General features: G+C 47.2%; 1 protein-coding gene across 2 annotated transcripts in view; it reads right to left on the bottom strand.

The window, feature by feature from the left end:
• The window catches only part of POLG (DNA polymerase gamma, catalytic subunit), a 1,004,779-nt gene that overhangs the window by 55,331 nt on the left and 923,244 nt on the right, over nucleotides 1-26,204 (bottom strand). For both annotated transcript variants that reach the window (XM_069624312.1, XM_069624311.1), the window contains exons 19-20: nucleotides 24,740-24,862; nucleotides 7,163-7,331 (exon numbers count right to left, since the gene is read on the bottom strand). In XM_069624312.1, the coding sequence (XP_069480413.1) occupies nucleotides 7,163-7,331; nucleotides 24,740-24,862 (292 nt within the window). The remainder of the gene's footprint in view (nucleotides 1-7,162; nucleotides 7,332-24,739; nucleotides 24,863-26,204) is intronic.

The raw sequence follows: 26,204 nt of genomic DNA, 5'->3' as shown, positions 1-26,204 counted from the left end.
GGAGCCTGGGTCTCTTCTGTTGTTGCTACCGTATGTTGGCACGCCTTGGTGGTGTTCATTTGGCTTTCTGATGAGGGTTGCTTATTTACCATAGTGCAGCCACCTCTAACTTGAGTCCCTCTAAGACTTTTGTGTCTTGAGAGTCCACCAAAGGCTCCTTGAATGTTGCATAGCTCGTCAGTCATTTGGACTACGGTCGTTAAAAAGCCTACAGGGTTCTGGTTGCCAAGTACCTTTTTAGCATGGAAATTGTCTCCCTCTCTTTGCTAGTACCCTCTATGAGCTTTCTCAGATTTAGCCTCCATAAGAATCCCTTCTACGAGCCTTCTCTTTCCCTGGCTTTACACAAGGAGATGCTTCTTGGATTTCTCTGGTGGATCGTAACACCTCACCCCAAAAGCAATGGGATTTTGGCTCTCTGCAAGCCTGGTAGTGTTTATCTTTTGTCGCATTTGCTTCAGTTTCTCTTCCTTGCTTGGTAATCTCAAGCAGGCTAGTTTATTTTCTTTTGTGGGGAATCATTGTTCCACCAGTAACCTGAATTGGACTCACAAACAAGCCTGTCACTATTCTCACTTCTACTTCTCACTTTTGCTTTGGCTTTCTGGCTGGGCCCCTTCCAGTCTCTGGCCCAGTTACACAAGGCTCACAATTTTCTCAGCTCTGCTACGCTGACTATTAACCATGTCTGGCACCACTGGTCAAGACCTTTTTTTAAATTGTATTTATTTTATTAGTTTTACAACAAAAAAGAGAAAGGAAAACCAAACACTACAACAAATATGCAGATCGTGAGACACATTATTAGCAATCCGTAACCTTTACTCTAACCTTCCCCATCTATCCCCCTCCCGATTCCCACCCTCAGATCCTGGTTTTCTACATTTTAATTTATGCAGACTACAATTCGGTAGCTTGGAGCCATCCTCCTTAGGGTCCATTTGCTTCTGTCCCTTCCTCAGCAGCAGTGGCAAACAGGGTTTGTAACAGTATTTCTCATTCCAGAATTCCATCAGAAGCCCTCTCTTGGTCCCATCCCACTGCCCTTCTCCATGCCGCTGTTTCAGCCCCCTCCCCCACCTGTACCGATCCCTCCACCAATCCTCTACTCACGGGCCTTTGGGCGATTTCCTTGCCATAGCTATCCTGCGTTTGGGCAGAATACATGCTAAATCCTTCATCTTCGTTACATGTTTACGGCCTTTGGGGCTTGAGAAATGGCCCAGTAGGCACGCACCTTGGAAAGCACATCCAATTCCACCCCACCTTTATATAGTCTGTCCTCCACCAACCACTGGGCATGCCCAGAACATGTGTAGCATTCCCGCGGCCATTGCTTTACACCTGGGACATCCCTGTGCCGCTGCGCCCGGAAACTGCAAGATCCGCCTTGGTGTCATACGCCTTGTGAGTCACTAGCAGCTGTATAAACTGCAATCGTACATTTCCTGACACCTTCCTATGATATCCTAGTACCCCCCCAAACCTCATTGGGCGTCAGTAAAGGCTACTCCTATATCTTCTTCCCACTTGCCCCTTACTACTGGGGTTGCGGGCGGCAGACCCATTAGACAACAGAAGGTCATATATTCTCAATATGGTGTGCCCCCCTCTGCCACATTGAATAAGACGTCTACTATTGAATGTCTTTCCATTAATTCACTAAACGCTGGCCACCTGAGCATGACCTCTCTTTTAATAGTGCTATGTAGCAAATATTGACCTGTGTGGATGCCCGTCTGCGTTATCAACTCCGAGAAGGGTCTCTAAGCAGTGTCTTGCAACAGATCCCCTATGGTGGCCACTCCACAGGCTTCCCAGGACGTGCGTATACCGCTCCGCGCTTGAGCCGAGGACGGCAGTATTGAAACCAGAGGAATCTGTCTCGAGATAGGGTCTGTCAACCCCATCGCAGTCATGGCCCTGTCCCACACCCTCACTCCTAGTGAAACCAGGTGCGACCATTGGCCACCTCGAGGCATTTTGAACCACAATAGCTCCTTCAAATAATAATGCTGCCCAATGGATTGCAGCATCAGCGTATCCGGAGTAGGGTCGTCTGCAAGCCAATCTACTAAAAATTGCAACTGCCCTCCTATGTAATATAATTCAAAATTCGGAACTCGGATGCCTCCCTTCGAGTATGGTCTATATAAAGTTCATAACGCTATTCGGTTCCGCCCATTCTGCCACAGGAAACCTCTTCAAATACTCTCCAGGGTCCTAAAGAAGGACCTAGCTATATAAAATGGGACGTTCACAAAAAAGTGAAATAGGCTGGGCAATACCACCATCTTCAGCAAGGCCGCTCGTCCCATCATTGAAAGAGGAAGTTTGGCCCAGAACTTCAGAGAGCTCTTAATGCCCTCTAATGCTTGCAGCGTATTATGTGTTCCTCTGCTGGGTCATGGTACACATTAATCCCCAAATACCTGAATGTGTATACTTACCACTGCAGAGCAAGCACAGGCAAAGCACCAACTTCTATCCCTCACAGACCCGCTATCGGAAATAATGGAGACTTGTCCATACTGATTGAAATCCCTGAGAGTTTTGCAAAAAGCGCCATCGCTTCCAGCAACAGCTCTAAATTGTCCTTAGGGTTCTGGACATATAAGAGTGTGTCATCCGCATATAGGGATATCAGATGTCTGGCACCATCTATTTCCACACCTGCCTCTATATATTATGTTCTAAGATACTCTGCAATTGGTTCCATGGCAAGGACGTAGCGTAATGGTGACAACAGGCATCCTTATCTGGTTCCTTTCCCCAAATCCCACGCCTCAGAAATACTCCTAACCGTCTTCATCCTAGCCATCGGTCTAGTATATATTAACTGGACCCACTTCATAAACGTCTGTCCAAAGCCAAATCTATGCAGTGTTGCATAGAGCCAGTCCCACCTTACTGCATCAAACGTCTTCATAGCGTCCAGTGTGGCTATGGCACAAAGAGTCTCCCAGGATGCTGTTCTGTCCATCACATAATGTAATCCCTGCAAGTTCCAGGCCATGCTCCGATTCAGAACATAACCCATCTGATCCGGCTGCACTAACCTAAGTATCACTTCTTTCATTCTAGCTGCCAATATAGTCGTTAATATCTTACTATCTCGATTGAGCATCGAGAGTGGCCTATAAGAACTACAATCTTCCAGGTTTTTGTGGGGTTTAAGAAGAGGTATAATTACGGATTCTCTCAGGCTAAGTGGGAAGAGCCCTGTGTCATACGCATCATTAAACATGTTAAGCAAGTGGGTGCCTAAGGCTTGTGCGGATTCTTTATAAAACTCGCTAAGCAGCCCATCCGAGCCTGGTGTTTTTTTCCTGTCGGCAACCCCGCATTCATTCTTTGTATCTCTTCCAGATTGATAGATGCTTCCAAACCATCCCTTTCCTTCTGGGTCAGCTCCGAGAGCTCAATTTCCTTTAACACCTCCTATAGGTGGGTGCTAGATATCTCTCCTTATATAATTGTCTGTAAAATTCACAGAACGCCTCATTGACCCCTTTCTGGGTGTGACATACTTCTCCTTGCCCTGTATTTATTGAATGTATGGGGTTACGTCTCTCCTCGTTTTTGTATAACCATGCCAGCATTCGTCCCGGCTTATTCTCTTCCTTATGCCGTTTTTCTGTATATCTAGCAAAACTGTGTTTGCCCAATCTTTCCCAGCAGTCTACGCATTTCTGATTTAAATCTCTCTCCTTCGCTTCCCTGTCCGGATGCTGTACTCGGGATTGCTCTAACATTCTCAGTTGTTCCTCAGCAGTGCTCAGTTCTTTGTTTATATTTGCCTGGACACTACTGGACCCTGCTATGGCGACCCCTCCGACTACCACTTTCATAGCTTCCCAGAAAGTGCCCGCACTAGGCACGCTGCCCAGATTATGCGACACATATTCAGTAATGGCGCTTTCAATGCAATCGCGAAAAGGGGGGTCTTTCAGCGATTCGCTCCCGATCCTCCACATAGGTATCAAAGCCATACGGGCGACGTATTGCCATTGCAAGCTAAGCGGAGCATGATCCGATAAGACTCTACTTTTACTACTGGGCGTGCGTAATCTGGTGTGTCAATTCCTTCCCTGTGAAAAAATAATCTATTCTTGTGTTCACTGCATGCAGCACCGCAAAGTGTGAGTAGTGTCTGGGTGAAGAACTCTCCAGGCATCCACTAAAGCAAAAGAATCTAGAAGAGTATGGAGTGTCTTGGCAGGCGGCAATGGTGTAGTATATTTAACATCCAATCTGTCTAAAGCTGGATTTAATGTACAATTAAAGTCTCCCCCTATATCGTACTACCTTCTCTGAAGGGGCCCAACCGGGGGTACAGCGACTGAAAAAACTTGGCAGCACTATGGTTCGAGACATATGTGTTGACTAAACAAGTGTCTACCTATTCAAGGAGGCCCTGTACAAGCACCATTCTGCCCTCGTTGTCCGTTTTAATGTGGGTAACCTTAAAGGGTACCGCAGGCGCTATCCATATCAGGACCCCTCGAGCATAGGCAGAATATGGGGAACCAAATAGTTGCCCCTTCCATCTACTCTGTAATAATGCCTGCTTTTCAGCTGTGCGGTCCGAGCTTTCCTCTCCCTCAGGCAGGCCCACGATACAAATGTTATTCCTCCGAGCCTGTCCCTCTGCCTCCTCCACTCTATTTTCCAAGAGGCTGACCTTCTGCTGCAGAACGTGTACATCCGCCGCTGCGTTCCAGAGCAAGCCTGAATTCTCTTTCACTTGTGTTTCCAGCATCGCGGTACGCTCCGCCAAGCCTCTCACATACTGGCACAGCAACCCTACATTCAGCAGTACAGCTTCTATATGCGCCCAAATGATGTCTTGCGGTCTGCCATCGCCAGCATGACTTAAGTTATGCAACTCCGTGGCACCTCTGTCTTTCCCCGGAACCGATTCCATGCCCCTTTCGGCTACCTGCTGCTTAGTTCTCACAAAACCGTCCAATGTCGGTTGGTTTGCTTTCGATTTGGCAGCCTTGGGAGGCATTCAAACAGACAGCCTCCAATCCAATTGGTCCCAAATATTACTTGCGAGAGTAATGCTTCTGTGTGCGTCCTACAGAGCTATACTCACTGTTCCCAGTCTAGTGTGTTAGTGCCTGGGTGGAGTGTGTTGTTATTGTGCACTATTCACCCGCTGCACCCAGCCCGAAGTGACTCCGTGGCTACCTATTAACACTAAGGCCACTTTTAACTGTCCCGCCGATGGGCCCGGAACACTCCAGCACCCGTTGTGTGGTTGTCGGAGGCAGTGAGCTCGTGGACGCTTCCTCTTGTTGCGCCTGGTTCAGTGTTGCAGCATCCTTGTAATCAGTTCTGCCTCACAGCCAGGGTACTTACATTCGCCCCCTTGTAGGTAATAATCCTCTGGCCTTGTCCATTCACTCCAACTGGACTGCAGGCCTGCATTGCCAGGAGTCAGTCTTTAGGTCAACCTTGCAGCCCAAGACCTTGTGGCTATCTCGGTGCCGCAGCTGGGGACAAGCGGCTGTCTATCATGTTGTCTGACTGTCCGTTTCTCTTTGTAAGAAGCGCGCATCTGCAATTCCACTGCACCACCTGGTTCCAGAGCCTTCTTATCCAGGTTGCTCCTCTGTTCTCACGTGTCCAATGCCTCAGTTAGGGCGAGACTGTGCACATCAAGGCACACCAGGCTGTCTCTCTCTCATTCCAATATGAAGTACTCAGCCAGAAACGCATTTCAAAGAATCACCACACAGCCCCGGTTGATCTTCTCATGCCAGGCAGCTGTCACTTGTTCCTGTGCCCCGTGCACTCAGCGGTACAAGCACAGCGTACCTCCGAGCCATCATAGCTCATCCGTGTATCTCCCCTGTATGTTCACAGAGGGAGCATGTCCCTAAGTATCACCGCGTTGCCCCGGTCTCTCCTCTCTCTTCCCCGGACTGCTCCTCACCTCATTAGCCGGAGCCCTCCACGGGCCAGGTGAGTGAGCTGGTGTGCGCCCTGCTCTCCTCGCACTTCTAAGGGGGGGATCCAAAGCGGGGGAGACGCACGGCGCTTGCCTGACTCAGCCACAGTGTTATTGACTGCTGTCCTCTGGTGGGCCGACTCCGTCCCGCACTGTGCAGTATCCTCTTTGCTCCGATGAGCCCCTTCGTCCCTCACCGCACACTGTCACTTCCCGCAGCCGGACCCCACTGGTCAAGACTTATACCTCTCGGAACCTTTTGCAAATGTTGAACCTGTTGGGTCTATTACCTACAACATCCTGGTCTTACCCCCTCCAATACCTTCCTTTCTCTTCCCTTTCCTCCATCCACTCTCCCCACAAATCTGTGTTGCGACCTTGTCTCTAAAGTACACACCCTCGTCCTACTCGGGTCGCCTGTTGGAGTTGAAAGAGGCTTCATGTGCAAACCCTGTGGCGATGAACAGCCACTAGTGTTTTAATACTGACTGACATACCATAGTTACATGGGTTGACAGTTTAAAAGGTGATCCACTATCTTGGATTCAGATGGCCCTTTCATGGCGCCCACGCACGTACACAAGCAAAGATTGCTGCTGTAGAGTCCGCACTGCAGTAACCGCCGCTACAAGAACCAGCAAGCAAATGCCTTGAAACGTATCTCTGTAGTTGCTACAATGCTCCTTCCACTGTCCTTCTATGTCCTCGATTCCTTTGTTGCTCGCCCCTGCTCTTGTCTCCCTCCTACATTCCGTCTTTTATCATTTCCTACAAACCTGCAGTCCACTTCTACGTGCTCTTTCTGGGCTCCTGGAATTGTTTCTACATCTGCATTGCTACGTAATCATCAGCAGTGTTTTTTTTCTCCTGTAGCGGGTCTTGTCCTTGGGGGGGGGGGGGGAGATATATATATATATATATATATACACAGCTATTAGAATACTGAGGAGAGATAATGAAGGAAGAAGGGAAATTGTATGTAGGAGCACAGGGTGAATGGTGCCTACTCGTGTTTAATTCCTATTTCAGAAGGTAGCAGAGCAGCAAAGAATGGGAATAAGCATAACGTATAGAAGGAAATCTAACAATACAAACTAACAACATATTCTATATTGAATAGATATATTCACAAGAACTTACATACATCATCTTCGCAACTATCACTTCTAAGGTGTATACATCAAAGTAGTATGCAGTTCTTACTTCACCCTTCACAGCTGCCGGCTCCAAAGCTCTGCTGATGCAGCACCCTAGCACAGGTGTCCGAGGTGAAGGAGACATTGCAATGCTCTCAAGCTTGTTGAACATTTCTGATTCAGTCCCTCCGGCCCACACTCTGTGGCTCACCACATTCCACCTTCCTCTTCTGGACCTGAATCATGGACAAAGGCCAATATTATTTCCGCAAACTCAATCACCAAGATTTAACCAGATCTTCCTAAAGAATGAGAAAACTCAAAATATGATCCACATGTGACCCACATATGAAACACAAGGATGCTTCATTGTGATTCCATTGCCAGCACTCCTTTATAATGCCCCTTACAAGAGAATCAGGACTGCACCCGTAAGACTCATCATGCATCTGCATAATTTCCCAGTGTTAGGGAGAATTCTCTGTAAGGCTAATTTCCCAAACCTAGTGAGTCCCCCGGCAGCTTTGCTGGATTTTTTGGGGTTATTTTTTTCTCTCCTGCTAAGAGTGAGATTCTTTTGCTCCCACTCTTAGACATGATTTGAGGTGTTCCTTTAACTTTCCATGTGTTTTATGGGCTATGGGGTCTTTTACTCCATAGGGTCTCGTGGTTTTTTTATGTGGGTTACACAGCACCCTCCGTGCCGTAACCCAGGGGTGTCGTAGCGACCCCCCAACATAGACTCCATACCCTGGGACTGACTACTGTCTCCCAGGGCATGTAAAGTCACCATTGGCTTTGCTAGTCCCAAATTATGAACAGAAACCAGTACAAATCATCATGTTGTGGACATACTGGTCGGGGCAATTCGATTGCCCCGGGGTCTGTTGTTCGAGGGGGCACCTCTCCGTCCCCCCTGATCGAGTTTTGGCTGGTGGCAGTGGATACTACTTTTTATATTCGACCACGAATATATCTCTATGGGATTTTCCCATTGTCCGAGGCTACTAACTTTAATTATTTAATTCTTATAGCCTCGAACATACCGCCGGTTTATTTAGTTAATATTAATTCGCCCGTTGGTATTTTTTGCCAGAACTCGATTCTAAAATGGCGTCTGTGTTCTCTTCTGTGACTCCAACCCAAGTCGAGCCCTTTGTTCCACTTTTTGGCAGGTTTCTCCACAGAAGCCTCCAAAAGTGGTGCCACTCTGTCTGGGTACCACAGGGGGTGTGGGAGGGGGTTTAGGCACCCTGGACTCAGTTACCTTGGTAACTCAAGTCGCACTCTTGTGTGATTGGCCCAAGTGGTGAGCCGGCTCACCACTTAGCATGTTTGATTGACAGCTAGGCTGACTGAATGGGGGTGTGCTGCATAAAAGCAGGGCTTTGGGGACTGGAACTTCAGAAGTCGCCACAGGACCTAAGAATCCGAGGAGGGAGAAGCTGAGCCGGCCTGCAACGACGACACCACCCTGGGACACCTTAGCTAACTTTCCTGCACTGAACTAAACCTTTTTCGAACTAGCTCCACAAACTTTGAAGACTCTGTGTAACTGTCTGATCTTGGGCATCTTCCGCCTGGCTCCCTTGAAAGTGGGCCTGGCACCTAAACTTCCTTGCTCATCAGTAGACTGTGCCTTCCTAACTTGCTGTGGTTCTTTAAAATGTGTTTAGTGTGTATGCTTCCATAATTCTGCTTTTCCCTCCCTTTTTATTTAACTTGTTGGAGTGCCATCGAACGTTAAGCGCTCACCTCTGTCTGGAAATAAGTGGTGTTAATTAAGACTTGTCCAACAAGTAATCAGAGATGTACATATGATAATAGTGATTGTGTTTTGAACTTATCTTACCAATTTAGTGCTAGTGTGTTTTATAAGTGTGTGTTAAATAAATAATTATATACTTTTACACCCAAGCTCTGGTCAGTGTTTGCTTGTACTACTGTATTTCTGTACCTATTTTGTATGCTCTGTATACTGCCTAACTCTTCTTGAGGGAAGTCTGACTGCTCAGCCACAGCTACCAAGTGAATCTGTGTGGTACAGACTGCTACCAAGTGGGTTTACTGCCAAACACCTGTAGTCTTAAATCTTTTGCAGTGGTCCCTAAGGGAACTGCACAGGTTTCTGCCTAACACCCAGTCTTATCCCATTGCCTACCTACATAAAACCAAGCAAACAGTGAGAAAGAAAGCATGTGGAAAAACAGGGAACATGTAATAGAGAGCAGGTGAAGAGTGGGAGACAGTGAGAGAAACAGAAATAGAGAAGAGTGAAATGAAGGGCATCCAAGTCAAACTCAGAGGGGGTGAGGAAGGATAGCTCAGGGGCAACACGTTTGTCTTAGAGCGCAATACAGGGTAGAATCCCATTCTCTGGTATTAAGCGTGTTATCAAAGAACAATTATAATTATAAAGAAGTGGAGAAACAGAGACAGCAACAAGAGGGGAGAGATTCATTTTGGCTGAGATCAGCCACCTGCCATATTATTTCTAATTTAATGGCATTGATGGGATTGCTGTACTTCCTTCTAGCTCTTAATTCTGAACCACCTAAATTACCCGCTCTGCCTCATCAGTTCCGTCCCTGTTGATTTATTTGATTTATTTTTGACCTTGTTATGAACTCACTAAGCAGGATGTCCATCTTTCAGGCGTCAGATAGGGACCTGGGATGAAGTCCGATGATGGAGGCTAGGAGATTAGACAATGGTGACCCTGTGGGTCAGAGGTCCCAACATGTTCCATAATGCTGGCGTATGAGGAGCTATATGGGGTTCAACTGGGGACCCCACATCATCCATAGCCTAGTGGCTAAGGCAGATTTCCCTAACTGGGGATCACTATGGCGGCCTGGGAAGCATCAATATATGGATGAAGACAGAGTTGTCCATTGTGAAACTGTAAACTTAAGCATCCATAGCTGTGTACTGTAGTCAGAGTAACCTGGTTAGAAGAGAGACAGGGGTTTTGCGAGTGTTTCATGTGAAAATAACTGCAGGACTGGCGCTTATTCATGCTCAGATACCTTAATGCAGGATAGAACATCCTGCAGCCTCCTCAGAGTTACAGGAACGTGAACACTGGGCACAGTAATTCCAAAATGGCGGACACAGGTTTTGTAACTCAGCTAGTGGGGTCTGTGGGCTGTCTATTAGCCAACACCAGTCAACTGAGGAATCAGTAGTTTGTGCAGGGCATGCCCATTCACAGGCCAGGCTTGCACCACTCACACAGATGAGCCCAGTTAGAGGGTTATCTAACACTGCCACAAATCCAATGAAGGGAAAGCAGCAAAGAGGAGTGGTGGGATTTAGGAGTACGGAGTGGCAGGTGCATACAAAAGTGGCGATGATGTAGAGGAGAAAGCGAGACGACATGTAAGAGAGAAGAGAGTAGTGAAAAGGTGGAAGAGAGGAAAGAGTTGTCAGAAGGAGACCAAGGAAGGGTGCAAGAGAAGAGAAATCAAAGTGGAGGTGAAGGAAAAGAGAAGAGCAGAGGGGAACAATGGAGTAAGCAAAGCAGAGAAGTTGGAGAAAAAGGTCAAGGAGTTGGAAAGGAGAAAAAGAGGCAGTAGAAAGGACAGAATAATGGTTGCGAGGTAAGGGAAGAAAAAAAAGGGAGGAGGGAGAGATCTTTGCAGAGTGACAAAGAGGTGGAGAGGAGGAAAAGAGATAGCAGAGAGGAGGGGGAAAGGAACAGGAAATGATGAAGAGAGGTGAAAGGTATAAAGGAGAGTGAGCATGAGATAGCACCCAGAAATCGCAGTCCTAAGGAATATTATACAGATCTACGTTAATTCCCAGCAAGCCGATTTCATAAACTCCTGTTTCACCGAGTCCGATTTCAGCATTGCAGAGAATCTTTTTTTCTATTGTGGTGCTGCCTTCCGTCCAGTACCCTAATGCGGGAACACCTCTGCAACCCCATTCCCCTCCCCACCACACTCCCACATCTAGAATGTGCGGACACTTCTCCCAGACCCGATCCCAAATGCCTACTCCCCTGACCCACCCACTTCCGAAAAACATACACACCCCACCCTTCCCCAAACCCCCTCCTTACCTCACCCTCTGCCGCTTTTTCCTACGGGGAAACGCAGTAAACAGATGCGCGCAGTGTAAGGAACTCATGGTGGCAACAGTAAAGACAGACACAAGTGATTACAGTTCAAGGGTGTTTATTAAACTGTATATGCAGGTTGGAAAAACGCCTAATCTAAATCTAAGATGGGAGTATTCTACGACCATCAAATAATATTAAGGCAGTCCTAGTAGCATCTTGCCAAATAAAAGGGCCTATACTAAGAATGATAAGTCAGGGTGCAGTAGCTGGCGTCTCCCTTCCCCACGTTTTGAGCACGGGACAAGGCGGGACTCCTGAGCACAGCACACGCTCAGGCTTTCCCAGCACGAGACAAACAGTTCTGTTCTCAGCTATCAGGAACTTCAGTGGATAAGTCTCTTTTCTACAAAAAGTCTCCTGCCTCCGAGGACCTAATGTGTTCAAAATAACAAACAAAGGTTCCTTTCTGCTTGCGCATTGGGTGATGCCTTTTCAACACGGGATCCCCCTCTTCCGGGTTCAGACCCTTCTCGAATGTTAGCCTCCCTCTGTCGGGTTCACTACGGCTTTCCTCAAAACACTTTCACCTGTTGCATTCACAAGTCTTAATGTCTTTTTAAACAGTCCACTGTGGACATCCCTCTGTCTGGTTCACTCTTGTCAACACAATGATCGGGGCATCGTGCTTCACGCGTTCTGCCAGCATTCCTCCGTCGGGTTCACGTTTGCCAGCCTCTCAGTTCCTTCTACTTTCTTACGATGCAGTATTCACTTCTTTTGGGTTTTCAATGGTTCGTCGGTCCAAGACTTTCGACTGTACAAGGGATTTTGCTAGACTCCTATATGACCACATTTACCTTTTTCTTGCGGCTCTCCTAGGGCCTTCTGGTATGTGTAGTTTCAACAAACGTGGGATCAACCAGAGTATCTCGAATGAGCACCCACGTGGTGCCGGATCCCTCTGCAGCTTGTTTTCCCTTAATGTTAACAGTTCTTTGAACTTCCCTTATTTTGCCATTTGCAGCTTTCGTTCAACACAGTTCGTTTTTTTATCGGTTCTCCCCTCGACTCAGCGGCTGTGATGAACCGCTTGGCTTATCTGGTCTCTGCAGTCAAGGACGGTACCACATTAGCAAGTGTCTCTCCCTGCCTTGGTTATCAACGTAGGAGGACTCTGTGTACTGTTGACATCTGCTACAACACACGCTGGCTATTGTTCGCGGTCTTACAGTTACTTCCACTGAGGTTTCGGGGGTCTGGGTCAGAAAGGGCAAGGTTGCTTCTCTCCTTGTCACCCTTTCGGTTCTCACCGCCTTTCTCCTCCTCTTGAACTGCCGTACTTGGATAGCTGTCTCATCGTGCGGTCTGCCTTGCTTGTATTGTGCTCCCAAGCTCCACCTTTTATCCCTGTGGGGAAGGGAAAGGGCCATCAGGTGTGTGTGATTCTGGTCAACTGCATGACTTTGCCGGACCCTTGTGTTGGGACATGTCAGGTAAATGGCTTTGTTGTTAGTCTGCTGTCTTTCATTGTGTGCGAAAGTATTCGTGTTGGAAAAGGGGGAGGGGGGTTAGAGTGTCTGAGTATCCTACGTGGTAGGATGGGGAAAAGGGTTTATAAGAAGGGGGATACCGCGCCTCACCCGTCGGTGTCCCACTTCCACTCCCTAAGGACCCCCCCATCCAGGTGATCCTCCCTCACTGGTCCACCCCAGGGAACTGGATCCAATAGCGATGGCTCTGTCCTGGCCACCTGGATGACAGATCCCCAGGGACTAATCAGGGAGACACCTTCAGGTTTCTCACAGTAGACACAGACAGGCCGCCGTTCGATGAAAGCAGTCTGTCTGGGAATTCTTTGCTATCGTTTTGGCCAGTTCGGATTATACAGTGAGGGAGAGTCATAAAGATAACAAAAACCTTGTAGGTCTGCTCATTTCCACCAGGAGAGGAAGTCTGAAAACCCTGGAGTTCTTCACATCTGTGCAACTGCCCTACGATGGACACCTGTTAAGAAGCCTATGATTATCAGTTAGGGGTACTTGGTTGGAGAGTCAAAGCTGACCAACACCAGAACCTGAATACATCTGCTTCGGTCATCTGCTTTGACCAAGAAAGACACAGTAAAGTCCAAGAAAGACATGCAGGACACCATGTAGTTACTGTTTTCTACTAAGGAGGCAGACCTGATGTAGGGGCGATTTGGACGGGCTCAGGTTGACAGACCCAAAGAAAGTATTGCTGATTTGGGAAATCCCGTCACCCACCCCATAAACCCAGCCAAAATCAAATCCATGCTGTTTTACTTGACAGCAAATAAACACAAAGATAAAAGTAATATCCTGTATTGCGTCTCTCGATCCACTCTTGATTATGCTCATCTTTCGGAATACAGGCTGTGTGACGAATCTGAGAAAGTCGTCCCTTCTCCCTTAGGGGGAGCCCTTTCCCACAGGGGCAGGATGGTGCGTCCACAGTACAATAATAACCCTGTGGGTGGTGCACCAAGGGAGGATGACATTGGGAAGGATGCCCCCTATGGGATTGGGGACTACTATTCTCAGGAAACACGGTATGCCCCCGTTTCACTACCTCCAACCCCTTCTCCAATACCAAGTCCTCCTTTCCCCCCTCTAGCCAGAGCCAATGTGCTCTATTGTCAAGTTAGTCTAACTAATATGCTTGACAAGACTGAAATACCAACCAAGTATTTTGCATCTAGTTTTTAAAAGAAGTACTGTGAAAAAGATGACCGAGAGCCTAAGGATTACTGTGGAAAATAGCATAAGCGGTCTATCTACTCATGGGATGTCATTGGCCCAAATGAAAGCAACAAAGCAGCGCAGGAGTTCAAAATGAGCTCAGCTTGGATGCAGAAGAGCAAGGATCCGAAGAGGAGGAACAACCTCTGCACAGCCCTGGCTTCTCATTTCATCTCTAAAACTCAGGACATCCTGTCCTCTCTCTTTTCTCCCTGTCCTCCAGTCCCTGCCCTTCCCCTGGCCCTTCTTCGGCAACCTCTCCCCCTCCTTCTATGCCTTTCCCCTGTTCTCCCTAGACAAGTCCGATCTATGAAAGTCTCATCAAAACAGGTTCACCCCTGTTCCTCCAAAACCATCAAGGACCACATTGACACGCTGGCTCCTGCTCTAGCTGCCTAACGACCACTCCTTTGCCACTGGAGTCTTCCCTTCCCCCTGAAGCACTCCCTTGTGCACCCTCTTCTTAAGAAACCCTCTGCCAACTCTTCCGGCCTAGCTAACTATCGCCCAATCTCCATCACTCCTTTCCTGGGCAAACTCCTGGAAAAGCTGGCCCTCTTCCAGCTTAATCTTCACATTGAATCTGTTGGTTGTCTCCATGAGCATCAGTCTGGCTTCAGAGCTGCCAGAAGCACGGAAACTGCTCTCCTGAACATCCGTGAAGACCTGCTCTCCAACCTTGATTCCAACACCCCCTGTGTCCTCATCTTACTTGATCTCTCTTCTGCCTTTGACATGGTCAACCATGCCATCCTGCTCAACCGCCTTTGTGATAACCTGGGTATCACCGATCAGGCCCTGGCTTGGCTGACTTCTTTCTTCTCCGATCGACCCTCCCAGGTCCAACGTGGGTCTCTCCTCTATCTCTACTGTGGTGTTCCCCAGGGGTCTAACCTTTCTCCCTGGCTGTTCAACCAATACCTGGCCCTTCTTGCCCACAGCTTGCCACTCTAAGCCCCAACTTTCAGTGCTATGCGGATAGCACGCAACTAATTTTCAGGGTCCCTTCTTTCACCGCTTCTTCTTCTCTCATCTCTGACTGTCTGTCTGCTATCCAGGAGTGGTGTGCTGCCAATGATCTCTGCCTTAGTGCCAGTAAGACCGAGATTCTCCTCATTGGCACACCTGCTACCTCCTTTCCTGTCACTCTCTGGCCGGCCTCCCTTGGCCCTATTCCTGCTCCCACCTGTGAGGCTAAAAATATTGGGGTCTTCTTCGACTCCACACTTTCCTTCTCTCCTCACATCTCTGACATCTCTAAGAAGTCACACTACCAGCTGCACCTCCTCAGAGTCATTCTTCCTTTCCTCTCCTTACCCCAGAAACCCACTGTCTCCAGAGCTCTGGTTCTCTCTAGGCTGGACTACTGCAACAGCCTCTTTCTTAATCTGCCTGCCTCTACTCTCCGCCCTCTGCAACTCATCCGGAACAGGACTGCAAGACTTGTCCTTGGCCTCTAGCCCAGGGATTCTATCTCTCCAGGACAGAAATCTCTGCACTGGCTACCAGTGGCGGCGAGGATTAAGTTCAAAACCCTTTGCATTGTACACAAGGCCTTCTGAGGCCTGGGGCCTCAATACCTTCAACTTCCTCTTCCTAAATATCTTCCTTCTCAAGCTCTTCGCTCATCCGCCTCCAACTCCCACAGGGTCAGTCACTTCTCCAAGCAAAGAGTTGGTGGTAGATCTTTCTTCTGCTGAGGCCTCCCTCTGGAACAGCATCCCTGCCTCTCTGAAACTTGAGGAGAACCATCTCTGGTTCCGGAACACCTCAAGACCTTCCACTTTGCTTCTGCTTTCTCTCCTCCTCTCCCCCTTCTGGTCACCTGGCGGAAACTGCACTGGTTACCTGGCTACCCTCTGATCTCAGGCCCAGGTCCCCTCCCCGCCAGCTGCACACCTGCACTGCCCCCCTGGGAACCCTTGCACTCGGGGGCTGTTTCTGTATACCTACAGCCCCCCACCAGCACTTGACACCTGATGTCTGCACTTACCCTTGCACCTGCTACCAGCTGGCCGCACTTTTATTTATTGTCTTTATTTATTTTACTGTTATCCTATGTACTGCACTGCCCACTTGCCCTTTCCCCCACACTTTTCCCTCCCCCCCCTCCCCTGCACTAGCGCAATCTCAATGTCACCTTGCCTAGTAAAATCATTGTCTCGGTCTTCCCTCTGTTCCCCCTCCCTTGCCTCGTCGCGCCTTGAAACACTTGTGGATAGGTGCATTATGCATGCCATATCATATCATAACTGCAGGAGCTGTACACCGGGCAAGCAGATGAGGGCCGAAAGGAAAGCCGTGAACAAAGGAAAATGAGAATGCAAATCTGGTCCCAGCTGGAAGGACTACTCGCGCTGCTGCCGAGATGAACCTCTGGAGACCCCCAGCCCCGGCAAAGCACCTGCGAGGAAGGACACCCAACCGAGCAGTCAGATGTCTGCGGAGCAGCTGCAGACCCTGCTGCTTACCCGAACGCTACCGGAGCCTCGAGAAGCAACGGAGCTGCTCAGGAAACGCTGCTACCTACAATGAAGAAGCTAACAGGTATGCAGGTTACCCGAGAGGCGTTGGAGGTCTGGGAAAGCAAGGGGATGAAAAGAGAAACTGCAAGAGAATCTAGGACCCTGAAGGGACATTGCGAGTCTGGGACCTACACCCATATGGAAGTGACAGTACAGAGGGTCTGGGACCCCGAGAATAACCAAGAAAGAGGAAGCCTATGTCTGGCAGGAGATTGAACCAAACAGATACGAAAACGAAGTGTGATTCAGGGACCCGCACCCATACGAGAAGCCAAGAATAACAGGGTCTAGAACCCTGATTGAAAAAGGAGAAAACAAGGGAAAGTTGTATTTTTGGCAGGGGAATAAACCAAGCAGCTACAACTCTACATTGTGAGTCTGGGACATGCACCCATGTGAAAAGAAAAGGCCTGAAGTAACGAGGAACAAGAGGGTCTGGGACCCTGCAAGAAAAAGAGACAGTCCATGAGAGGACAACAGCTTGGCAAGAAAGTAAACCAAGCCGTTTAGAGACTTGCGATTCTGGGATCCACACCCACAGAAGAAGTTGAGAATAAGATGGTCAAGGACCCTAGAAGTGAAAAGGACACACTCCTATGCTTGGTAGAGAACTGTGCCAAGTTGGTGGGACAAAAGAACTATGAATCTGAGAATTGCCAAGTGACATTTACCTAAAGGGATATGGTGCTCCTCAAAAGCCCAATAGGAATGAAAGTAGAAGAAGTCTAGAGGAAAGGGGTACAACTCTGGCCTTGGAATCTTATAGTTAGAACATTGTTTATTTAATTACTTTTGACTGCCTGAGAGACTGGCAACTTTTCTGTTGGTTGGAACTACCATGAACACTTTACTTTGGGAATAGATCATCCTTGCACAGTTGGTTAAAGATGTTTGTGTCAGGGAGGTAGGCTTTCGAGACTCGACAGTAATACAATATCTGGTTTTTGACATTCTGACAATTTCACTAGTTTTCTTTGAGTCAGGGAAACCCCTCTTAGCTTTAGGTATAGAGAGGCTGTTTTCCAAACCTTTCTTGATTAATAAAAATCTGCACACAAAGATATAGGCCACTATTGTGTCCAAGCCTTACTTCTGCACAGTTTCAGGTGCCATTTTAATCTTCTTTCTTTAATCCCTTCTCCAGGAGATTTACCATTTTAACAGGGGGCTACAATGGCATATTATAGAAGCAATAGTTCTTGCGCTGTCCCCATCACCTCCTTTGCAGCATTATTCTTACTATTTAAACTTCTACTTATCCTTCTCACAGGCATGTTTGTACACTACTTTGCATTTTTCCATGCTGCATTCTGCTTTTAACGAACAGGGACACCGGAACACAGCCAATTCCGAACAACCTCTACTTAGTTGTGTTCTATTCCCACCTTCCATCTTTGTGAGACAAAATACTTGGCCAGTTGCGTATCCTTTTTTAATTTTTTCACCGCCCCTTTTTATAACACACATTATTTACTTATTTTTTTCCCCTCAAAAAACTCAAAAGGTAGATGGTAGGTTTGGGTGAGGCAACATTGTTTGGGATAGGTTGGGGGCGCATGAGGTGCGTTCTACCAGTGCATTTTGTGGGGTAAAAGCACAAACATGTTGTAAAAAAATCTATGGTGAACATTTGCCAGTAAAAACACATGGAACCGGCCAATTGTACCTATCCAGCATTTCTTCATATTATGACCTGTTCAATTAATAGGGTATTATAAATATGGCAGATCAGATTCAAATAATTCCCTGTGCCCAAAGGAGGCACAAGGGTGGCATCCCCCTGAATTTCAGGATGCTCCTGGTCTCAAAGATTAAGCTAACAAAACAATTGCATGATAGAACAAATTAATTTCTTTCACTTACTCCATAACGCAAATCTAGCCTTCTCATTTGCAAAGAATGTAAACATATGTAGAGTCTTTGCAAAAGGAAATGAATGCCTCCAAAGTGCTGTAAATGGGACAGGGCTTGCACGCCCTCACCTAACACATGTACAGGACTTTGAGAGGCATTATAGAGACCATGCCTGACATGATAGCATTTATTTTCCTGGATGGACACTGGAAATTTGCCTCGTGCCGGGAAACAAATGCCTCTTCACACCTCTCTCCAGTTGGTCTCAGGCTGGTTCAGAATGCTGGCAATATTCCTGGCATTATGGGAGAAGCTAATGTGAGTGTTCTTAACTGGGCTACTGGCCTTCAGTGTTGCATCCTGCATGGTCATGTTTTATACAGTGGCAATATAACTAGCATTATGGGCAAAACCAATGGGAGTGATCTTATATGGGGATACTGACCTATAGGGGCACAGCCCGCATGGTTATGTTTTTATACAATGGCATTGGAATATTACTGGCATTATGGGCAAAGCCAATGCGATTATTTCTAAGTGGGATACTGACCTACAATGACGCAACCTACATGGACATGCTTATATACAGTGGAATGTTAGTGTTAGTATTACTGGCTTTAGGGAGAAACCCAATGTGTGTGTTCATACATAGAGATACTGCTCTAGATCAGCACAATTAGTATGAACATGTTTTCCTACATTGGCATTATGTGTAAAGACCAACATGAATGTGTTCTTACACAAGAATACTGGTATATATTGACAGAGACAGCATTGAAATGTCTTGTTACACTGGTAGAATACTGGCATATATTGTGAGCACAGCCAGCATGAAAATATATTCTTACACGGACATAATACTAGGATATATTGTGTGAAAAGGTATACCGAACAATGTGTTGAAAAAAAGCTCCTGTGTACTGTTGTTAAACTGGCATCTATTGGATTGTTTTCATATGTCAAACTACAAACCCAAGTGTAACTGGAATATCTTTTAACCCAATTTATTTTCAAAAGTGTCCCGAAAAAAAACAACCTTTTAATCCATTATTTAAAACATTTCACGGGGAGAACTTCCCTGATCTCTGTGGATTGGTTGGTGCTCCCTTGCTACACTGAGTCGCTGGCACACATTCATGGGAAATATTTACACCCCACCACTGAAAAGAAATCAGAAGCCACCTTTGCTACAAGGACCTATACAGATGGAGGTGAGAGGTGTGCCGTTATCTCCCCCTTATTTCAGCAGGGTAGGGTATCTGCACTTTCAAGTAAATGAAGATAAGGACGTTTGGTGGGCAAAACAGTACTTCTAGAGGATAAAGACTATTAGGAAAGATTTATTTTTGCAACTTTACTTTCATACGCATCAATGGGACACTCAACGTTTTGTTATTTTCTTGACCCTTTCCTGACTTTTGGAGGTAAGTGAAGCCTTTTTACTCAGTTTACCTTGCTAAGCTCATCTGTTCTGGGTGATCAGTCCCTATGGCTATCAGTACAGAAGAACTCTGTTCTCCATAGTAAAGATCTTTGTTTATGTGTCCTGCACACATCACCTTCTGTGAAGTGTGATAGGGGCACGTTGTGTCCCTGTAACTTTGTTTAGCAACTTTGAGGCTACTTGCATGATGTGTCCAGGATGGGAAGGTGGCAGCGGATACTTTTACGTCTTTTCTTTTTTATAATCTCATGCACTTTTGCATTTTAACCCATAATACTAATTAGAGTGCCAGATACTCTTAAATGGCTGTGCCATGAACTTTTTGGCTGTACTTTAACCATCTTGTCTTTTGACCTTTTTCCTGCCCTCGAGTGGCTGGTTTTTCCAGGGAAATCTCCAACATTTGCGGGTAAAGGGTCTGTCTGTGTGTGAGACCGAATGTTGGGACTGGGTCCGTCTGGACCCAGTCCAAATCCTTGCCAGGTGTATCCATTGCTGGGCAGACGCAGTAGCCAAAGGCTGTCCAGGATTGGATTGGGCAGCCCCAGCCAGTTTGAATGGTGCCATTCCTTGCAATTGGTGGGTTGGGGGGAACTCAAGCCCAAGTCCTGGATAAAAGGAGGACTCCTGCAGCCATCCTTCAGATTACTGTTGGAGCCAAGACACCTATGAAGGGGAGCAGATCTGTGGACCCACAACTCCTCTTTGGAAGATCACCAGCAGCTATTTCACTTGCTCAGTGAAGTACTGTCTCTCTGCAGATCTCCAGAAGACCTGCATTGATCCTTTCAAACCCTGGACCGGTGGGAAAAACCAGTCCAGACCTCTGCGCAAAGATCCAGCCACTGGAAGTGCTCAGATCGGTCCCTGAACCATCCTGTGGGCAAGCCAGATGTCCACCTGGGCTACTTCGTTGCAACAACTGCCGTCCCGAGTTCAGCCTTATGACTCCGCAGATCCTCAGATTATGACCAAGAAGGATTTCCCTGAAGTTGCAGCTTTCCACTGCAAAGAGGTGCCTTGCAGGACCAGTTTCTTTGTTCTCGCCAAGAGTGTTGTCCACCACTGTTTTTTTCAAGTGGCTACCACTGCTCGCTGTCTGCATGACGTCCTGGGAGTCTTCTGAGGTCTTCACCCGAGTGATGGTTCCGAAGTTAATGTGTCCTAAGTGTCCAACTGTCCAGAATCCAAAATATGGTCCATCAGAGCAAGGAACTGCAAACTAGCCACACCCAAGAACCTAACGCCTGAAGTGAAATTTGCAGCCGCAAACCCTAGGCTTCCTCCAACAGAATCATAATTTGAGAAGGCCCAGCAATTTCAGGAACTCCTACAATGGTCAGTGAGTGAATCAGGGTGCAGGGGGTAAGTAAACATACCAGTCCCCCCATTGGACCTGGCAAGTATTCTGGCTAAGAGATGGATTGCAAAATCTTGGAAATTGCACACAGGTCCAATATAGAAGATATGGTGGGATGACATGTTGAAGTGATTGTGATGAATCTTGTGGCGTCCTCACACCATCCCTGCCTAAAACCTCTTCCCAGGTGGCCAGGGGAAGGCAGCCCTAACATGCTACCAACCCTGGGGGTGGTATTCGCCGGGTGGATCACCTGGGAGGAGAAGGCAACCAGGGGAATAGTAATACTCCATTAGGAGGGACGCAGTATTCATCTTCTTCTACGGAGGTTGAGATTTCCATAATACCAGAATACCTAAGAGCTTGTTGTAGTAATAAAACTTCCCTTCCCAGAAATACCTAAATTGTCAGTGGTGAAGACCGTTATGGTCAACCTGAAAATGGTATATGTAAGGATCATAAAGTTAATACCATTACTTCTGATCGTTATAACTCCATCAGGTACATTTAATGAAATATTCAAACTGAGTGAAATAAATAAGGTTACAATAGATCAGAACCATAGTATGTAATCTAGCGGTTCTGATGATCCACCCCCAAGTGAGACTTTTGAATATTTAAGACCACTTCAGGTGCAGGCCATTAGAAGTAGACCACAGCAGTGGAAGCAGCAGAAACAAGAGGAAGAAGACGCCAGATCCGCTGCTGAGTTTCCAGCGAGTTGCGGGGCCAAGAGAGTCGTTTGAGTCGGGAACTCGAGTTGCAGAGATTGCACAGCAGGAAGCGGTAGTGAGACCAGCTGTCCCATAGGAGAGAGAGGCTCTCCTAATTCTGTGGCCTACTGCAGTGTTTTGCGTTCACCAGAGTATATGAGAAGCAAAGCAGGCTTCATTTGCAGAGGGCGAGCAACGGGAGCATGACCGGAGCTGTCGGATGCCCAGATCCTGACGAGAAAAGAAGTTGAAGCATCAACGAGTCGAACGAAGGCGCAGAGGAAAACCAGTGAGTTGGCCTTCGCTAGGTAACCCCCGGGGTGCCCTGTAATAGAATGCTGATCCAAAGCAATTGTTTTGAATACCGAACCAATGAATTAAAGCATAACGCTTATATTGAGAGAGACCGATTGGTTATCAAATCTCATTAAAGTGCATCAACAGTACGGTTAAAATGTCACACAGATTAATAACGAGGAAACCAGCAATAGAGATAGGCAGGAACGCAAGATGGTTGAAACAATAGGTAGAATGCTGACCCCTACCGCTAGGCACAGTTCTGTGTGGAGATCCCCCCACCTGGGCAACCTGTAAATAAAGATACATAGCACAAGCCCAGTCCATATATTGTTCGATAGTCTTACTTCCTCCTATTAAGGTTTTACCCCCCCAATGTACCTGGTGGAGTAGAGTTCTCCGACGATGCGTTGACGGATCCTTCTTGAGTGACTCCCTTTAAGGCAGGAGACATGGATCGTCGAGAGGCGTCGGGGAACTTGGCGTTCGGTGTCGGGGAATCGACGGCCCTTCTTGAGTGACTCCCTTTAAGGCAGGAGACACGGATCGTCGAGAGGCGTCGGGGAACTTGGCGTTCAGTGTCGGGGAATCGACGGCCCTTCTTGAGTGCCCTCCCTTTAAGGCAGGAGTCACGGGTCGTCGAACGTCCGATGGTGAACAAGGTGAACTACGGCAGGGAAGTGGCAGCTTCGTTCCTAGCGGTGCTCGTCGTCGACAGAGCGTTGGCGTCCTGCAAGGAAGAGGCGTGCGGGGCACCTCGGTGACGATAGTTCTGGACCGCAAAGAGATGATGAAGAACTGTGGCCCAGCAAGGGCGTTGAGTCGTCGGCGTCTCTGTGGTCTTTAGGTGGCGGGAAACCCACCGGTGGATGCTCCTCGCCGCGTCGACGGTCAGGCCTTCTCCAGCGGGAGACAAGCGGTTGACGATGCAGGCGAGAGCGTCCGATGATCAATGGAAGTTCTTAGGCAAACCGGAGCATGGCGGCTCCGGTCGGCGGCGGCAGTCGTCGACAGTGGCGGACAGCAGTCCGAGTGCTTCTCCTTGGAGTTCCGCAGCAGTCCCCGTATCGTGTCGGCAGCCTGTCGAAGGTCTGTCTACCAGGGAGCGTTGGCAAAGATCAGCTGTGCACGATGGTCCCTCTTAGCTCGGGAAGAGGGCGCCTTACCAGGTCCTCTCTGGGTCAGTCCTTGGAAACAGAGCAGCTTTCAGATTGCGAAGGAGAGCAACAGCAATTCTTCTCGTCCAGCAGGGCTTCAAGGTCAAGCGTCAGTTACTCCAGTTACTCGTCGTAGTGGACTTCCGCTTCTGAACACGATTCCTAGCAGTGAGAGGTCCCCAGATGTACTGTTGATCTCCCATTCATTCCGCTGGGTCATACTCAAGCATCCAATCACGACTACGGGCATTCATGCAGGCAGGCAGCCAATCAGGCACACGAGGTATTCAGGCCATTCACTTCTCTCCAGACACTCACAACAAGTTATGTGTATTGGGACAAGTACCGAGCCATTCAACACTCCAAGCTGCATTCATACCGGTTTCGTGTAGGGTTGTCTCAGTCGTTGTGTCAACCACCAGATACTAGACACCCACAACACAGAATGCATATTCGTCACACACTCTATTCAACCAGGTTGCACCCACAGGAGGTATCCACAACATACATCACCGGGAAGGCTCCAGCTAGTCTGGCCGGGCCTTCACAACAACACCATATATGGCATTTCCACCCAACAGCCAGTCAGGGGGAAGGGACAGAGTCAGGGCTTCCCAGGACTTTGGGAAAACAAGGTAATGAATAATAGAAAGCAAGAGGCCACAGGGGCCATCTTGTTTTCCATCAGGAATCAACTGATCCCAATGGCAGGGCTGGGGTATCCCAAAATGGAGGATACTCTGCGTGCCTGTCAACTTCAGCATGGAGCTGCCACCAGCCCATACCCTGCTCTGCGGGCCACCCACAGTTGCCCAAAAACATACACTAGGGGCATAGGGTTGTACCCCCACTCATGGGTGCCATAAGGGTATCCCACGGTCCGTTCACCAAACCAAAAGAAAGAGAGCTGCACCGCCAGGAGTCCCAGCTGAACTCCTGCGCGGAAAACACGACAGAACACACGATAAAAAGCAGTAAAGGGCAAGGATACGGAGGCCCTGTCCCTCCGATGCATTTCCAGCATCACAGAAACGTTCCCAAATTATGTCATAAAAATATAGAAGATATGGAATGCTTTTGCTGATATGCTGACTGCCAGTACTGAGACAGATTCACTGTTAATTGTATGATGGTTCGCATCTGTAGTAAACCACACTGGAATGTTAGATCACAAAATAACCCCTTGGTTCATAGATATGAATACATACTAACAAAAATGTACATGAACCAAAAATGTTAAGTAACTGAAAGGAACATATTCTTATTAATACATTTTGTTTAAATAATGAAAATGAAAATGTGGTGTTACAGTGCACCACTGAAGCAATCAAAAGCTGCAATAGTTATACTTTCAAGATGAGAACATTATGGCTATGTTGAATTGGTGACAATGACAAGACACATTAGCAACACATTAGCAATCTAAGCACCAGCTACTCCGTTTCATCATACACATGGTTCTCTCTCACCTCTTTGCAGCCTCCCTCTGGATCTTCTTCACATCTTGTAATGAAACCGACCCATCTTCTGCCTTCTCTAAAGACACGCCCAGCTCCTTTGCAAGCCACTCGCCTTCCTCTGACAACATGTACCTAAAGATTGTGAGAAAACACAAGGGTTTTAAAATAATTATAGGCCACTTCCTCATAATAAGACATGAAGGTTCCCTTAATTTAGTTTTGCCTGTTGAAGATTTACAAATGATAAATATTTAACTGTATACTCAAAGAGCAATGCCAGGAAATGTCAAAAGGTGGACTTCTATGGTTTTACTACAGTCTCAGTTATAAATAACACTCAGCTAAATACTGTACAATTGATAGTTGATATTAATAGGTGATGAATCGCACTGCAAACTTTTGCGATGAGCAGCACCTGGCCCCATATAAATATTTAATGTAGAATTTGACACTGTGAAGGCATCATGAACTAAGGACAGACAACAGATTCACTTTTCTAAAATAAAGCTTTTATTTCTCAAATGTCAGGCTGGAGTACGGCCTAACTTGCCCTATGCTAAGGTGGGACTTCCCTACATAAAGAAACTAAGGATAGTCTGTGTCGTAAAGTTAAACTCAAATGTCTGTCTGTGTCCAAAACCTATGCTTGCCCTCAGAACTAAATCTATACAATGTGTAGGGATGTCAGCAACCAAAGAAACAGTGTTCCAAGTAAAGTTCTGAGATTCTTCCAGCTCTTGGTTTATTTTCAGCTTCTTCTCCCTCAGGTACAAAACAGTTCCACAAACGGACTTGGAGTTCCCTTCCCCCAGTTCCAAATAACCTTGGGGTTTCCTTTCCCAAGTTCAACACAGTTCACAGTTAATTCAACTTTGTCAGCTTTCAGTATGAATGGTCATCTCTTAGGCTTCCTGGCCATTAGATTGGCTCTTCCTTCTCTTTTAGTCACATACAGACTGAAGAGGCAAAACAACTTTAATCGCCTTATTTTCCTTGCCTCACTCCAAGTAGAGGTTTCTGTGTCTAGGCGCAGTTGTCGGACCACAGGGTCCACCCATCACAGGTCACACGACAGATAACCTTTGGCACTTTATAATGTTCACTAATTCTCATTGGACTACTTTGCCACCATATGTTTCCTCTCTGCACTTGTGACATTAGACCATTTGAACTCTTGTTTCTTCTTGGCAGTCTCTTGAATCTACCAACACGTGCCTTTGACACACTTCACTTCGCTGTGTTTATTCCTTGTTATCACTTTGTTTTCACCCCAATCAGCAGTGCATCTTATTTTCCTTTCACGTGCTTCACCAACTCTCATTACTGGTTTTCACTTGGTTTTTCGCTTTCACATTGTTCATAAATGCTTTTTCCTTAAATTCGCTCTGCTCGTAAATACACATCACGTTCTCTCCATTCGTACAGTATTTTCATTTTACTTGTGCATAACTGTTCTTAGTTCATATTCAATGTT

Source organism: Ambystoma mexicanum, chromosome 11 (genome assembly GCF_040938575.1).
Source record: "Ambystoma mexicanum isolate Mex_15411 chromosome 11, UKY_AmexF1_1, whole genome shotgun sequence".
In the NCBI taxonomy this organism is placed as follows: Eukaryota; Metazoa; Chordata; class Amphibia; order Caudata; family Ambystomatidae; genus Ambystoma; species Ambystoma mexicanum.
Note: the sequence above shows the minus strand (reverse complement) of the source record. Positions and strands in the feature narration are given on the sequence as shown.